The sequence below is a fragment of the Lontra canadensis genome, unplaced genomic scaffold (assembly GCF_010015895.1).
Source record: "Lontra canadensis isolate GAN:19392208 unplaced genomic scaffold, GSC_riverotter_1.0 scaffold13, whole genome shotgun sequence".
NCBI lineage: Eukaryota > Metazoa > Chordata > Mammalia > Carnivora > Mustelidae > Lontra > Lontra canadensis.
Window position 1 is genome coordinate 26313574 of NW_022631007.1, and position 18503 is coordinate 26332076.

The window sequence follows — 18503 nt, forward strand, 5'->3', positions numbered from 1 at the left end:
TAAAAATACACTGCTGTTCTTAATTAACCAATTTGAAACATTATTGGCTAACTTCTTGATTTATACAAGATTTGTTAGTTCTCATACATACTCTCCAATCTGGGGAGGAGGATCAGGTTTATTAAGATTGAATTTACATATAGTAACATTCATTCTTATTAGTATACAGTTTTATGGGTTTAGACAACTAAGTTCAATTACCTCTCTTCTCAGATTTTCTCAGGCTCTCTTTTAGACAACACCTCCTGCCACTCCAGTCCCTGGCAAGCAATGACACTTTGTGTTCCTGATGTTTGCCTTCTCCAGAATGTCAAAATGAATGCAGCCTTTTGATTCTGATTTTTTTCATTCATTTCTTAAGGCCTTCATTCATGTTGTTGCATACATCAGTGTTCATTAAATGGACATAAAAGTTTGTTTATCCATTCATAAGTTAAAAGCCATGTGGGTTTTTTCCCCCCAGTTTTTGCCAATTAGGAATAAGCTTGCAGTATACATTAATATACAGATCTTTGCTGGAAATCAGTTTTATTTCTCTTTGCTAACTGTCTAGAGTGAAATTATTATATTTTATATTAAATGTATGTTTAACTTTATATAAAATTGCCTAAGTGTTTTGTCTAAAGTGGCTATCCCACTGAATATTGACTGGTAACGGATGAGAATTCTGATTACTTAGGATTCCTACCAACACTGGTATTGTCATCTTTGTCTCCTTGAGCTTTTTTTGGTTGTTGTTTGTTTTAGTCATGCAAATAGATATGCAGTGGAAAGTTGCCTGTGGTTTAATAAGGATTTCCTCAATGACTAATGACACTGGGCAGTTTTGGTGTGTTTATTTCCATTCATATATGTTCTTTATACCTATTCAACTCTTTTGCCCACTTCTTATTGGCTTGTTTTCTTGTTATTGAGTTTTGAGAATTCTTTACATACTCTGATTCAAGTGTTTTATTAAATATGTGTCATGCAAACACTATCTTCCAGGCTGTGGCTTGTCTTTTCAATTCTCTTAACAGCATCTTTGAAAAAAAATGTTAAGTTTTCAATTTTGATGAAACCCAATTTATCAATATTTTCCTTTATGGATTGTGTTTTTGGTGGTCACATTTGAGAAATAGTCCTCAACCCAGGACCAAAAGATTTTCTTCTATGTTTTCTTTAAGAAGTTTTTTTATAGTTTTAGATTTTATTTTCAGGTCTATGATCTAGGTCTATGATTTATTTTAATACTTGCACACAGGCAAAGCATGTTTTGAGGTACCTTTCTTTCTTTTTTTGAGTATCAATGTCTAATCACTGCATCATCGTTTGCTGAAGACTATCCTTTCACCATAGCATTGTCTTTGTATCTTAGTTAAAAAAAAAAAAAAAATTGGCAATATATGTACAGGTCTATTTCTGCTCTCTCTATTCTATTCCATTAATCAACGTGCATCTCCTTTTACCAATAACACAATCTTAATTACTGTAGACTTATAAGACTTCAAATTTAAGTTACTGTAAATATGACAACTTTGATCTTTTTTTTCAAAAATTGATTTGGTTATTCTAGTTCCTTTACCTTTCCACATAAATCTGAAAAACAGCTTGGTGAATTCTGCAAAAATCCCTGCTGGAATTTTAACTGGAACATTGATTGGTATCAAACTAACTCTATAAACTAAATTGGGGGATAACTGCCATATTAACAACATTTTGACTTTGATACTGTGAATATAGTATACTGTTCCATTTATTCAGGTCTTGTCTAAACTTTTTCAAATGTGTTTTAGAGCTTTCAATACATCCTTCCTTTCAATACAGACCTTCCATATATCCTGTTAGATTTTTCACCTTCATATTTCATGGGTTTTTAGGTGTTATTGTAAATGGCTCCCTTTTTTCCTAATTTCTAATTTTTTGTTGTTAGTATATATAAAAATACAATTGATTTTGTGTATTAATGTGTATCTTGCAACCTTGAATTTGAACTAGAATTTCAGTTCTAATTCCTTTTTTGGAAATTCTTTGGCATTTTCTCTACATAAAACCAAATAATCTGTGAATAGAGAAAATTTTAGTTATTCTTATCCAATCCATATGCCTTTTATACATTTCTCTTATCTTAATGCATTGGCTAGGACTTTCAATGCAGCACTGATAACAATTGGTAAGAACAGACATCTTTGCCTTGTTTTCACCTGTAGCAAGAAACACCCACTCTTTCATAGGTAAGTGTAGTGTTAGCTGTAAGTTTTCTGAAGAAGCTCTTTATCATGTTAAAGAAGTTCACTTCCATTCTTAGTTTAGTGAATTTTTATCAAAGATATTGAGTACTGACATCTGGTTTTTATGCATCTATTGATACTATCATATCTTTTTTTTTCTTCTTAATCTGCTGAAATGGTAAGTTGGAATATTAGATTTTTGAATGTTGAGCCAGTCTTGCATTCCCCAAAATAAACTCCACTTGATCACGATGTATAATCCTGTAATATCCTGTTTACACTCTTAGATTTGATTTGATAGTATTTTATTAAAGATTTTTGCATCTTCATGAAAATATTAGTCTGTAGTTTTCTTTCACTAAGATGTCTTTTTCTAGTTTTGGTCTCAGGGTAATGCTGATCTTATAAAATGAGATGATAAGTATCCCCTCCAGTTCCATATTCTGAAAGAGTTTGTGTAGACTAAATATTATTCCTTCCTAATTTTTTTTTAAAGTAATCTATATGCCAATGTAGGACTTGAATTTATGACCCTGAGATTAGGAGACACCTGCTCTATTAGTTGTACCAGCCAGGTGCCCCCTTTCTAAATTTTTTTTTTTAAAGATTTTATTTATTTATTTGATAGACTGAGATCACAAGCAGACAGAGAGGGAGGAGGAAGCAGGCTTCCCGCTAAGCAGAGAGCCCGATGCAGGGCTCAATCCCAGGACCCTGGGATCATGACCCGAGCCGAAGGAAGAGGCCCCAACCCACTGAGCCAACCAGGCGCCCCCCCCTTTCTAAATTTTTTGACAGAATTCACCAGTAAAGCCATCTGGGATTGGATTCTTCTTTAACAGAAATTTTCCATGTTATTTATTACTTCTTGAGGGGCCTTTGGTGGTTTATACTGTTCAAGGAATTTGTTCATTTCCTAAGTTTTCTCACTGTGGGCATAAAGATGTTTTGAAAGTTTTCCTAATTTTTAATTTTTGTATATGCCGTATGTGCAATGACATCCCCTCTTTGACTGTTGACATTGGTATTTCAGGTTGTTCCTCTTTTCCTTGGTAAATCTAGCTAAAGGTGAGTCAACTTTATTGATCTTAAAAAAATATCTTGGTATTCTTTAATGTTTTCCTATTTTCAACTTCACTGATTTCTCTTCTTAAGTTTATTATTTTTAACTCCATCTATTTGCTTTGAGTTCATTTGCTATTCCTATAAATTTCATTCTAATTATTGCTTTCGATGTATTCCACAATTTTTGTTATGTTGTAGTTTCATTTTCCTTTCATTAAAAGTAATATATACTTCTACTTTAATCCATGAGTATTTAGACATTTGTTGCTTAATTTTGAAATATCTGGTGATTTTCCAGATAAGCTCCTGTTGATTTCTAGTTTATTTCCAATATGTTCAGAGAAAATACACTGTTTACTTAAAAATTTTTTATATGTATTAGGTTTGTTCTATGACCCACATTATGGCTTATCTTAACATACTACATGTGCTTTAAAATAATGTATATCCTGTTGTAGTTGGAATGTTACATAAATGTCAATTAAGTCAAGCTGATTTAAAGTGTTTCTCATATCTTATATATACTTACTAATTTTTGGCCCACTTATTCTATCAGTTATGAAAGAGTAGTGTCGAAGACTCAAAATATAATATATAATTGTCTGTTTGTCCTTCCAGTTCTATCAATTGCTGTTTCATGCATTTGAAGCTCTATGATTAAGTACCTGAACATTTAAGATTATCACATCTTCTTGGTGAAGTGAGCACTTTATCATTATGGAATATCCTCTGCAACATTCTATTTTCTGAAGTCTACTTTGTCTGTTATTAATCTAGTCACTCCAGGTTTCTTATGATCAATAACTTTTTCTCTTAACTTTAGTTTTAGTCTATTTGTGCCTTTATAAAGTGAATCTCTTATATTGCAAGTGTGTTTCTTAGAGCCAGCATATAGTTAGAGCTATAATCTCAGTTTTTAAATTAGTATATTTAAATGACTCACATTTAATATAATTATTGATATGGCTGAATTAAAATCTGCCATTTTACTGGTTCCTTTCTATTTGTTTCACCTCTGTTTAGTATTTGTTTGCTATTTGTTTTTAAAGATTTTATTTATTTATTTGACAGAGAGAGATACAGTGAGAGAGGGAACACAGACATTTAACAACTGAGCCACCAAGGTGCCTCACACCTTTGTTATTTTATCATGTTTTTGGATTCAAAATTTTTATTTCATTTCATGTACTTTATTATATTATTATTTATGAATGTATAACTTAATAGTTCAAGGGTTGTTCTTGGTTGTACATTATACATCTTTAATCATAATATAACTTCAAGTAATACTATAATCCTTCACATAAAATATAAAAAACTAAACAATTGTATATTCTCAATTCCTCCTTCCTATCCTTTGTACTAAGGCTATCATATATTTTATCTATATCTATGTTATACATTCAAAGAGCACTGTTAGTATTTTTGCTTAAGAAAGTCGATGATAGGGCGCCTGGGTGGCTCAGTGGGTTAAGCCTCTGCCTTCGGCTCAGGTCATGATCCCAGGGTCCTGGGATCGAGCCCCACATCGGGCTCTCTGCTCAGCGGGGAGCCTGCTTCTCCATCTCTCTCTGCTTGCCTCTCTGTCTACTTGTGATCTCTGTCTGTCAAATAAATAAATAAAATCTTAAAAAGAAAAAAGAAAAAAGAAAGTCGATGATACTTCAGGGTGATTAAAATTAAGGAAAATATATTTTATATTTATCTTCATTTTAGCCATTTCCAGAGATATTTATTTCTCTGTGTGTATTCAAGTCTATGATACTGTACATTTTCTGTCTGAAAACATTCCTTTAATATTTTTTTGCTGTACAGGTCAAGAAGTAATGAATTCTCAGGTTTTATGTATTAAAAATGTCATTTCCCCCTTTATTTTAAAAGATAACTTCAGGGGTGCTTGGGTGGCTCAATCAGTTAAATGTCTGCCTTTACCTTAGGGTTATGATCTCAGGGTCCTGAGATTGAGCCCCACATCTGACTCCCTGCTAAGCAGGGAGTCTGCTTCTCCCTCTCCCTCTGCCTCTCCCCCACTTGTGCACTCTCTCTCAATAAATAAATAAATAAATAAAATCTTTATAAAAAATAAAAGATAATTTCATGTGGTGTGGAACACTTGGTTGCTTTCCACTCCTGCTCTTTAAAGTTGTCACCTTACTGTTTTCTTGTTTGCACAGTTTCTGATAAGAAGTCTGCTGTAATTCTTAACTTTATTCCTCTGTAATAGGTCTATTTTATTTGGACTGCCTTCAACATTTACTCGTTTACTTCTGAATTTTATCAGTTCATATATGACGTGTCTAATAGTGTGGGGTTTGGGAAAAGAGATATTTATCCTGCTTGGGCTTCTCTGAGCCTCTATGATTGGTAATTTGATGTCTTTCATTGTATTTGGAAAACGAACAACCAATATATCTCTTAAAATATTTCTTCTGGGGGCACCTGGGTGGCTCAGTCATTAAGCATCTGCTTTCAGCTCAGGTCATGATCCCAGGGTCCTGGAATTGAACCTTGCATCAGGCTCCTCCTCTACAGGAAGCCCACTTCTCCCTCTCCCACTCTCCCTGCATGTGTTCCCCCTCTTGGTGTGTCTCTGTCTCTGTCAAATAAATAAATAAAAATCTTTTAAAAAGCATCTCTTCTATCCCATTCTGTCCCTTTGTATATATAATTCCATTTACACATATGTTATACCACTTTATATTTTCTCACACCTCTTGGATGCTCTGTTTTGGGCCTTTTCACTCTTTTTTCTTTTTATCTCCTGACACCTCCCATTTTAGTGTAATCATCTTGTAATACCATAATTACATAATTACAAGGTAATTTCTGTTTGTCTATCTTCAAGTACATGATTTCTTTCTTTGGCTGTGCTGAGTCTACTGATGAGCATATCAAGAGTATTCTTCATCTCATGCTTTCATATCTAGCATTTCCATTTGACATTTTCTAATATTCCCTTTCTGCTAAAATGCCACATATTTTCATGTATATGTTCCACCTTTTTTTAATAACAATTATTTTAAATTCCTATATGAAAGTTCCAATATCTGCATCATACCTAAATCATGAGTGCCCTGTCTCTTATGAGCAAGGTATTTCCTTGATTATTTGAATGTCTCATTATGTTTGGTTGATGTCAATATAATTACAAAACTGTTAAATGTAATCCTAGAATTAAAAAGGTCTTTACACTGAAGGTGTAAAGGAGGTGTCATGGGATAAAAAGGGAAGTGAAGTTGGCAAAATGAAGCGTTAAGTGTGAAGAGTGATGTATGATATAGTAAAATATTGACTCGAAAGGAACATTAAATTCAGAAAAAATACATGCTAGCTTAGAAAAACTACTAAAAAAAATAATTAAAAGAGGGGCGCCTGGGTGGCTCAGTGGGTTAAAGCCTCTGCCTTCGGCTCAGGTCATGATCCCAGGGTCCTGGGATTGAGCCCCACATCAGGCTCTCTGCTCAGCAGGGAGCCTGCTTCCTCCTGACTCTCTGTCTACTTGTGATTTCTATCTGTCAAATAAATAAACAAAATCTTTTTAAAATAAATAAATAAATAATTAAAAGAGAGTTTTAAGAAATCAGTAAAGGAAATGAAATGGAATACTCAAATAAAGTGACTAGCCCCCCAAAAAAGGCAAAAAAATGAGAGAGAGAAATAATAAAAAGAGAGACAAATAGCAACAGGGTAGGCATGAATCCATACCAATAATTATACTAAATGTTAATGATCTAACCACTTGAATTAAAGGCAGATATTGTAATATAGTTAAAGGATAAAAATCAAGAACCAACTATATGCCATGTACAAAAGTTGCACATCCAAGATAAAGACACAGACGGGTGTAAGTAAAAGTATGGGAAAAACAAACATGCAAATATGAAGCATAAAAATGTTGGCATAGTTATATACAATTTTGCACAGAGTAGATATGAAGACAAAAGTATTAGTGAGATGTAGTGGGATATTTAATAATAATTGGTCATTGCATCAGGAAGACATGACAACTGTAAATGTGTGTGTACCTAGTAAGAGAGTTTCAAAATACATGAAATAAAAACTGACAGAACTAAAGGGAGAGAAAGCTAAATCCACAAGTATAGTTGGAGATTTTCAATACCCCTCTCAGTAAAAATATAGATGATGTGAACAATATTATCAACAAACTTTACCTAATTGGCATTTACAAAGCAATACACTCAACAGTTAAAACTAATCTATGCTGGATAAAATACAAACTCAGGAAAGACTGGGTGGAAACAGTAGGAAACTTATTGTGATGGTGTTTATTATTAACATCTTGAAAAGATTAAGGGAATGAAATTCTCAAAACACCATGAATGCACACATAAGCTTTGAGAATGTTATTATATGTAATATATGTAAATGTTTCATGAAAAGAGGAAAATGCTAGCAAATATTGTACTTGTATAAATGCATACTGAAGTATTTAGAGGGTAGTGTAATGATATTTGTAACTTACTTAGAAATACATAAAAATAATACGTATTTGATGAATAGAGGAATAAACAGATATACATGTGATAAAGCAAGCATAATGGTATGACCTAGTTGATGGATATGGATCGATGAACTAAATTTCTTTCAATTCCAGTTAATAAAAAGTTTCTTTTTCATTATTATCATTAGTTTCAGGGATAGGATTTAGTGATTCATCAGTTGCATATAATACCCAGGACTCACTACATCAAGTACACTACTTAGCCCATTACTCAGTTACCCCAGTCCCCCAACCACTTCCCCTCCTGCAACCCTGTTTGTTTCCTATAGTTAAGAGTCTCTTATGGTTTACCTCCCTCTCTATTTTCATCTTATTTTATTTTTTCTTCTCTTTCCCTATGTTCATCTGTTTTGTTTCTTAAATTCCACATATGCGTGAAATCATATGGTATTTGTCTTTCTCTGACTGATGTGGTTTGCTTAGCATAATACCCTCTAATCCCATCCTCATCATTACAAATGGCAAGATTACATTATTTTTGATGGCTGAGTAATATTCTGTTGTTAATATATACCTTCTTTATACATTCATTGGTTGATAGACATCTGGGCTCTTTCCATTGTTTGGTTATTGTGGACATTGCTGCTATAAACATTGGTGTGTGGTTGTTCTTTCAAATCACTATGTTTGTATCCTTTGGATAAATACCTAGTAGTGTAATTGCTGGCTCATAGGATAGTTCTATTTTTACCCTTTGAGGAAACTCCATACTGTTTTCCAGAGTGGCTGTACCAGTTTTCTTTCTCACCAGCAGTGTAAGATGGTTCCCCTTTCTCTACATCCTTGCCAACATCTACTGTTTCCTGAGTTAATTTTAGCCATTCTGACTGGTGTGAGATAGTCAATTGATGAGAAGTTTAACTAAATGATGAGGAAAAGGAAAATGAAATAAATCTTTTCCAGAAAATAAAAATGCATTAGAATTCATTGTCAGAAATGTTCTTCAGGTTAAAGGAAAAAGACAACAGAGGTAAATTCACATCTACACAGAATAATGGAAAGCAATGAGCAGAAATGATAAATAGGTGGGTAAATGCAAAATCCTACATTCATTTTTTAATTCATATAAAGGTAACTAAGTATTTAAGCCAAAATAAGAACTATTTTTTCAAGGTCTATAAAATAACATGTGAGATTAATTACACAAGGGACAAGAAGAAGAAAATGAAAGAATATGATAATAAGGTTCTTAGATTACACTATGATAATTTAATGATGGATATTATAAAACTTGGAACAATCACTAAAAATAAGACAAAGAGATGTAGCTTATAAACCAATAGTGGAAATAATACAGAATAGTAACATTTTGTCAGTAAAACCAAACAAAGGCAAAAAATAGAAAGAAATAAAGGGAGAGACATAAAAACAATAAGGTGACAGATTTAAACACAACCATATTGATAAATACATTAAATGTGTATGGTCTAAATTCTCCAGTTAAAAGACAGGTATGTAAGCCTGAATGAAAAAGCAGGACCTTTCCATATACTCTCTACTGGAAGCCCAATTTAAATATATATATATATATATATATATATATATGTGTGTGTGTGTGTGTGTGTGTGTATACATACATAGATACAATGAAAGTTTAGAATAAGAGAAATCTATGATATGCAGGCAATCAGCAAAAGAAAGCAGGAGTAGCTATATAAAAAGAGATACAAAAATATAACCATGAAAAAGCTGGAATGGCTATATTAATATTAACAGAGTAAACTTTAAAGCAAAGATTACAAGTGATAAAGAGAGACATGGCATAAGAATAAATAACACCAGGGGTAAAGTGGGAGATTTCCTAACGATAAACATGCATTAAGAGAACATAACAATTTTAAGGTATAAGTACCTATTAACAAAATTTTCAAACACATGAAGCAAAAATCAGAAAAACTTTAGAGGAGCAGACAAATTCACATGTATGTGGGAGATATCAACAATCCTCTCTCGGTAATTGAAAAACAAGCAGGTAGAAAATCAATAAAGATAGAGAAGGTTTGAATAACACTGAGAAACAACCTGACCAAATAGCATCTATAGAACACTCCACCCAACAACAGCAGAATATATGTTATTTTCAAGAACATGTAATACATTTACCTGGTCAGACACATGTTAGGCTCTAAAACAAATCAATAAACTCAGAAAAATTAAAATTATACAGATTATGTTCTTTCACTCCCAGTGTATTTAAATCAGAAGTCAATAACAAAAAACAACCTGAAAATTGCCAAAATATTTAGAAATGAAACAAAAGACATCTAAAAAACCCATAAGTCCCAGAGAATCACAAAGAAAACTAGAAAATATTCTGAACTCACTGAGAATGAAAATACAACATAGCACAATTTATGGACGAGCTGAAACAGTTGCCAAGGAGGAAACGCAAAACCTTAAATGCCTGTATTAGAAAAGAAGAAAGGTCTTAAATGAATGATTTAAGAAAAGGTCATCAAACTATGGCCCATTGGCTGTCCCATTTGTAAATAAAGCAACACCTATTTGTTTATGCATTGTCTATGGTTGATTTTACATGAAAATGGCTAAATCAAGTAATTGTAACACAGACTGTTTGGCCCACAAGCCTAAAATATGTATTATCTGATCCTTTAGGAAGAAGTTTGCCTGCTGTTGATCTAAAGTACCAACTTAAGAAGCTAGAATAAAAAAGAATAAATTAAACTCAAAGTAAGTAGAGGAAGGAAATATTAAGAGTAGAAAACAACTAAAGAAAAAAAACTGAAAATCAATAAAGCCAAAGTTATTTATTTGAAATAATTTAATAAAATTGATAAACTCCCACCGATCAAGGGAAAAAGAAAGAAAATTCAAATTCCCAATTCAGAGAAATATAAGAGGAGACAGCACTATAAACCCTATAGATATTAAAAACATAATAAAGGAATTTAGGAAAAACTTTATGATAATGACAATATCTAAAGCAGAGTTCAGTAAAAGCAATTCTAAAAGAGCATCTTCATCTTGATTTGACACAATAAATCTCATTCTTTAAAGTCCATTTGTCTTAATGAAATCAATTTTCTCCTCTGTGTAAAAAGTAATACCTTTTAATGTAGTTAATATACAGCTAGAGAACAGCCGTAGGGAAAAAATTAAAAAATAAAGAGAGATTCATTTAATTACACCTTTATTATCCTGTAAGAAATGTTCTACTAGGGGCGCCTGGGTGGCTCAGTCTGTTAAGTGTCTGCCTTCAACTCAGGTCATGATCCCAGGGTCTTGAGATCCAGCCCCGCATCTGACTTCCTGCTCAGCGGAAGCCTGCTTCTCCCTCTCCCAGTCCTCCTGCTTGTATTCCCTCTCTCCCTGTGTCTCTCTCACTCAAATAAATAAATAAATAAATCTTTAAAAAAAAAAAAAAAAGGAAACATTCTGCTAATCATATATTTATTCTTTATTTAGTGTTTACAATGTATTATCTATTTCCGAGAAATATACACTACAGGTAATAGGTGGAATTTGAGTGAAAACAAAGCCTCACTTTGATTATTAGAGCAGACAAATATTCACAGAGCAGATTTTTATACTCTTGAAGAGCAATAATGGGGATGGAGAAAAGAAATAAACACACTTTTAGGGGAGCAGTCCAGAAAAATGTCATCAGATAAAATTATGAGATGTGATGCATTAATACTCTTCAATATATTTTGGCTCTGTTTTAAAACAATCTGGTTCCTTAAAGCTGTGTTAATCTGGATTACCACCCTCTGAGTTAACATCTCTTGGATAAGCATGCATTTATGAAACTAAACATTTTGCATTAAAATGCTCATTGTCTAGACCATAATGGGTTAGGTTTATTTCTCATCTTGTTTTTGACCAAGTCAATCATGGTGTTAAACAAAATATTTAAAAAGAACTCAATCCACATACAGAGATACGGTGCTTTTCTCAATCATTATACCTTATCATGAGATAAGGATGATAAAACAAATTAGAAGAAAATATACGTGTCTCGCTTCCAAAACTAAAGTATCCTAATCATTTTCTTGGTGTGAAAAGTTTAATGAAAAAGTAGATAGATCTAATTTGGGATCCTTAAGTCACTGGCAAATTTAAATTGTTTAAAAAAATAATAAGCCAAGCTCTTGAGTCATACTGAATGATTCACCCATGAATTCTTGAGGGGATTAATTTAAAACAGTTCCAAAGAAACATAAGTATATTCACATACTCTAAAACACAGCAGAGAACAACAGAAAAGGGAAATTACTCTGGAGGACAAAAAGCAAAAAAATGAGGACAGAGTAGAACCTTATGATTCTCGTTGGCCAATCAGAGCAAGTGAATGCAAGAGCCATGTGGTAAAGCAAAGAGCAACCCCTCCCAATTAGGAGTGCTGGCTTCTATGGAAATGAAGTCTCCTCATGCCTGCTTCACACTCCTACTCACTTCCTCCCTCCCTTTTACTTTTTACTGGATTCCTAAATGTGAGGAGTAGTGGTTTTACTGTCCCCCTTCCAGGGAACCAAGAGGCCCATGTGCTTTAGGGACGCGGCTTCCAAAGAATGTGAAAGGCACCAGGTTCATGACCACAGTCCCGTTTTCTACAGAGGTAACAAATGTGGGAAGGGCAGGACCTGCTTCCTGGTAGAAGAGAACCAGCCATCTCTCTCCACAGACTCTCCACCTTTTCCTGCCTGAGCAGTAGCCCCTGACATTATCGCCTGAAACTTGTCAGCTACCATGAAGGCTGGGGACTAATGTGAGGTAATGGAGAAAGAGGTCCCCACACCGCTGTCCTGCTTCACTTGGCAGGCATCGCGCAGCCTTTCGATCAGTGTCAGGATCCAGGATTCTGAGGTACCAGAGCCTCCTCCCCTTTATCCTTAGGCTGTTTAACTGTTACAAAGTTTGAAAAGAGGAGTAGGTTAGAGTTCTGCCATTCAATTAGGGGACAAAGTACCAGGTAACCAAAAGAACAATTACTTTGCTTTATTTTGCCTCTCTTTTCTGGATATCACCCTGAATGACCCCTCTTAGACTGGAGAGGCACAGCTGCGACAGGACAGTATTGGGTATTCCTATTTCTCCTAGGAAAAGGGGAAAATCTGTATCACTTATAAATATATCCCTTTATTATCCCAGTTTTGTAAACAATGTAAGGATAAAACTTGAGATCTGAGAATTGGCTATGAAAATTTAAAATAGAGACAGCCAAAACAATGAAAAACCCAGAGGTGGCCTCACAGATATGTGATAAAGAACAATATAGAGGACACTCTTGGTGCTTAGAATTTTCCCTCTTTTTCCCCATTTAGTTCTGTTTTCCATTTATATTTAGAAATTAATTCTCTCATTTTATTAAAATAAACCCTTTATATACATGTGAACATATCCGTTTAATCTTGTTAATGATCCATGTATAGAGTTGTTCATTTAAAGGCCACCATCCTCAACAAATCTCAAAATGAAGCCCATACTAATCATTTGGTAGCTGGCCAAGTCTTAGCTCAGAGCAAGAATTAAAAAGTCCATAGTTGAAATTAATGAATCCCTGTCTGTTCCCCAAAGGATGAGGAGTCACTCTCTTAGGCACCTGCTCTTAAACCTCAATATGCCTCCAATGAACAGGTCCTGTGAGGGTACCCCCTCCCCGCCTCTGACTCTGCCCATTCTGCACTCCCCTTATCCGTCTCTTATTTACAATAAGAGATACAAGTACTGCCAAGAAAAATACAATGAACTGCATCTTGGTTACTGCCTGGAAGCAGTTCTCCTAAAAGAGAAACCTAGGAATGCTTATTCAAAAGGCAAATACTCTAAAAATGCATTTGAAAATAACAATCACATTCAGAAAATAGTTGGGCAAAACCACCTGCTTTCACCGACCAGGGAGTCTAGAGAGCTCTAACTTTCTCACCACCTTTTCAGGTCAAGAACCCATGTAAGGTTAGGAGAGGCTGTCTCTCCGTTCACCGGAAACAGTAGAGCCACGCAATGCATGACCGCAAGTGCTGGAGGTGACCATTCAGAGACACATACAGGGATGGTGGCAGAGTTAGAATACAAGTGGTAAGAGAAAGGACTAGAAAAGAGGTCTGTGCTTCTCTTTCTAACCTAAGATCCAGGCGTAACGGAAACAAGAGCAGCTTAGCTCACCGCCAATTATCTCTTTCATGTAGGACTGCCATTAAAAGTACAGAACACTCAGTTAAATCGGAATCAAACACCAATTATTTTGACTCTCGATTTTTTAGCGTTAGTCTAGACTTGTGCCCGGAACTCCAGGCCCCAAAAAACCAACTGCCTACTTGGTATCTCCACTTTGGTGTGTACTAGGCATTTTAAGCTCTCCACGACGAAACTTAGTTCCAGCTCTGGGCCACCATCCCCACCCCCACCTGGGGCCAGATCTGCTCCTCCTGCGGTTGTCAACCTGACCCCACATCGCGGTACTACTCCTCCACTGCACGAATCAAAAATTTGGAATCATCCCCATTCCTCTCTTACACTTACATTTATTTGAGGAACTCTATTTGATACTTCTGTAAACTTGAGGCTAGATAACAAGTTGAGGTACTACAGTTAATGAAGATATATGCCGCCAAGGACTTCTGCACAGTTTCTCCTGGGCCAGAGAAGTCTCTTCCTTAGAAGCATCTGTGTCTTGTCACATGTGTGTCAACCAACCAATAAATGACCCTGCTTAAAGAAGGGCAGAGGTGGCAAAGTCTTCTGCATCTGTACCTTCAACCAGCCCAAGGCTTTCACTTTCACTTCCAGCACACCTTAAAATGTGGAAACAAATGTGGCAGTGGAAACATCTCCCTATCTGAAACCCCTATCCTGTTTATTAAATGAAAAGTTATCTTCTCACTCTTAGAGCAACTGCATCTAGCTTTCCAGTCTCTTTATTTTATTATTTTTAAAAAGATTTTATTTATCTATTTGAGAGAGAACACAAGCAGGGAGAACTGTAGAGGGAGAGGGAGAGGGAGAAGCAGGCGGTTTACTCAGGAGTGAGCCCAGCCCTGGGCAGGGGAGGGGAGAAGGGGGCCTGAATCCCAGGGTCCTGGAATTATAACCCGAGCTGAAGGCAGACACTTAACTGACTAACCCAACTAGGTAGCCCCTGAACTTTTACTTACTTACTTACTTATTTATTTATTGTAGCTTTCCAGACTCTTAATAATCCATTCCCAACCAGAAGACCAAGGAGTTTCATAAAATTAGTAGAGAATGCACAATGTGTAAATCTATATAATATCCCAATCACAGAGTTCAAACTCTAGTTCTAGAGTTCAAACTCTAGAACTCCAGGATATTTTGTGCCGAATTTTTGTTTAGTATACCTGATAAATGTGAGATCATCTCAGGTCTTTCTTACCAAATAACAAGGAACCCAGACACTAGGTAACTAGTATAACTCAGAGCAGCCTAATGTTTTAGCCAGCCCAGCCCAATAAATATTTTCTCATTTTTTTCCGTCAATGGTTACCCTCTGAGAGTCTCATCGAGGAGCAATGGTTTCTATTCTACTGCTAATGCATGGCATGCTTTAGGGGACAGAGATGCTGGGGAATAACAGCCAAGCAAAAAGAGTTTATTGGTTTAGCGATGTCTTCAGGTATTTAAAGTCGTAGGCCTGGTGCTCAGGGGAGTCAGATTGGAAGGTGGGATTTTCTGCCACCCAGCCATGTTATAGTGTCAGCAACAACTTCTACATTTTCAAAATTGACCATTATGACGAACCATGTAATTTATAAAAGTAACTAGATAAAAAAAATGATACAGGTAAAAAAAAAAATGATACAGGTAACCACATGAGAAAAACAATTTAAAAGATAAAGTTTAAAAAAAAAAAACTACTTTGACCACCTCTGCCAAAAAATCAAAGATGGGTATAAAAGTAAAATTCAAGAAAGTAGACAGCAATAGACATTGTTTCTGTGGGACACAAAGAGAGATAAAGTTTTTACAAGAGATTTGAAAATGATTGCATTTGACATAGAAACGTTTATTGTAAAAGTTTAATTTGGTGTGTACTTCTTTACTATACTAACACATTATCTCCATATCGGTCATTTTTCTTAGCCTTCATATTTTGAGGGAAAAATAAAATTTGAATGGATGGTCTATTTTTTTTTCTTTTTTGTACATTTCAATGTCAAAAGTTTCCATGCCTTTTAAAGAACATAGCCTTGCATGTTTATCAATACTGCTATGCCCAGGGTCTCTAAAATTTTCTGAAGATTCTGACATATAACAAAATATATGTTAGATAAAAAAAAAATTGAGTATCTTTTTTAAATGTCTGTGGCAAATTTATTAGCTCCCTAAAACAAAAAGTATTGTACAGACAATCTGTGGAGGTAATTTCACAGGTGCCTCATCAAAACTGTGATACCTAGAAGGTTATTTAATTCTTCTTCTTCTTCTTCTTCTTCTTTTTAAATTCTGTTAAATTCATCAAGAGTACTTTGAGTATTCCAAGTTAGTGGAATTTCTGCTCATGTCTCATAAAGACTTTCCCATTGTCAGTTTTCTTCCCACTGATGAATTTACTAACTCTGAATGCAAATATTTCACTTTATCCCATCATTATCTGGACAGTCTCTGAGTAATAGCTTTCCTAAAAGCCTGTGCTTTTCCAAAGATAACTAAAATGCTTTAATCCTCATATTGTATTAATCACTCCCAATAATCAATTTTCATCTGAATATTGTATTAAGTGATTCTCTCAGGCCATCTGAAACATGAAATCTGCACTTGACAGAAATCATACTATTCAAAACATTCCCCTGCACATGTCACTAAAAGGAAAACTACCCACCCTGGAGTATAGCTATTAATGTCAAACAGATTGTCATCTGGGAAAACAAAAATGCATAAAAATCAGCTCCGGACAAAGTACAGCTCTATGGAAAAACACCAGGTTTTTGTGTGCAAATGTCTTAAATGTCTGATTGAAATGTTTAAAGAACGAGTTAGCAAGGAAGCTGCCGTTGTTCTCCATAGCCTAAGATAATGTTATAACGAAAACAGTTTTAGAGCTAAAGGGTTTTTCATCATAGCACACTATGATTTTACCGAAGATGCATTTGCCCCAGTTTCTAGTAAACGTTATAAGAAATGTTTGGTTTCCAGCTTGGGCCGAGGGCTCTATTTAGCCTATCAAGGCACAGACCTGTTAAAAAACGCTGGGGCGCTTGCCAGAATTTTTTCTCCTGCAACTCTTGGTAAAGATCGTACCTCGAAAGCAATGTGCGTTGCAAACCACGCAGATCTAAGCTCCCTCTCCCGCCTACAGAGCTTGGCACCAGCGGCTTCTGAGAGATCCCTTGCCTCCTAAAACTCAGACCGAATCGCCACCACCATTCCTCACCTTTCCACCACCACCACGCCACAATCTTTGCTCAGCTCTCCCGAGCCCAGTACAGAGCGTGCCCGAAGCCCCTGCAGAGTGAACTCCTGGTGCCACTCAACTCCCCAGCCCAGCGCACACCCACAAACACACTCCCTCCGCTGCAAACTGCCCCCAAATTTGTCACCCACCTCACCCCTACTACGCCCACGTCCCTGTCGCTTTTTCGCTCCTCCTGGTGGCTTCGTCCCCAACACACCTGTCTAATCCTATGGCTACCAGACGTCAGGTGCCCACGCTGCGCCCTATCCCGCGCCCTCTCGATCCAACTGGCGCTTCCCACTCCGCCCAGTGGAAAGTCAATGTACTCGCAGCACCTTCTACCCCACCCGCGTGCCCACCCGCAGAACTCCCCCGACTCCCACACTCGCTTGCGCTGGAGAAGGAGCGCCCGTCGTACCTGTCGAGAGCGCGGCGGCGGTGGCGAGCAACAGGAAAGCCTGGCGGAGCGTCGCGCACTGCGCTCGGGTCATGGCCACCAGGCGGCCGCGCCGGGGCTGCGAGGTCCCAGAGCGGAGCTAGGCGGTCCGAGCCGCCCGGGCCGCTTTGAAGTTCCCTGGGCGCGGGCGGGATGGAAGCACAGCCCCGTCACCTTTTTAAAGAGCGCGGTTGGCTCTAATCCATGCGGGCGCCCCCCTTTCGTGCCTCCCCCATCCCTTGCCCCCCGCGGCTGGCGGTGCGCGGCGCTCCTGCCACCGGCCTCAGCAGCCGGCTGAAAAGGGGGGGGGGCAAAGCCCGCCCCCGTCGCGCCTCCGCCCCCTGCGCCCTCTTCCAGCCGCCCGGGGCCTGGCGTTGCCGGCCAGGCGGGCAAAGGGAGCCCAAAGGCCGGGCAGTGAGACCGCCCAGAGCTGGGGGCAAGAGAGGGGATTGGGTAGCGCGGAACCCACAGGACCCGAAAGCTGGGAAAAGAGTCAGGACGCGAGGAAGAGCCCCACCGAGGCTTTAGGAAAACTTAAACCCTTTCGCAATTGCTTCCTGGTGGTCGCTCTACAGCCTCCTACAGAAGAGCCACTCGTCCAGATCTCTTGACATTTGTTTGTAGTCCCGTGGGCTAAAGGTTTTCTAAGTAGACTGAGTCTTGAGACACCCTCAGGTGTTCCCGCGGGGCTCGTCCCACCACCAAGTCGTGGCTGTGCACGCGTCTGTAGAAGGGCGCCCTCTCTGTTCAGCCCTGGAAATAACCAATTCCCCGACTGCCTTGGCTACCCGTAGTTTGGATTTAATAAACTTTCCTACTCGATGCATTCCGGTGACCACCACCCACCCACCCCGCCCAAGAATGGCGACCAAAGCTGGACCACCAGCGCCAGGCCAT

The 18503-nt window shown here is 37.1% G+C and overlaps 1 protein-coding gene across 1 annotated transcript in view; it reads right to left on the reverse strand.

The window, feature by feature from the left end:
- ACVR1C (activin A receptor type 1C) overlaps positions 1 to 17802 on the reverse strand; it is a 71052-nt gene extending 53250 nt beyond the window's left edge. Inside the window, exon 1 of the mRNA XM_032857853.1 lies at positions 17589 to 17802. Coding sequence (XP_032713744.1) covers positions 17589 to 17661 — 73 coding nt within the window. The 5' untranslated portion in view covers positions 17662 to 17802. The remainder of the gene's footprint in view (positions 1 to 17588) is intronic.
- Between the last annotated feature and the right edge of the window lie 701 nt (positions 17803 to 18503).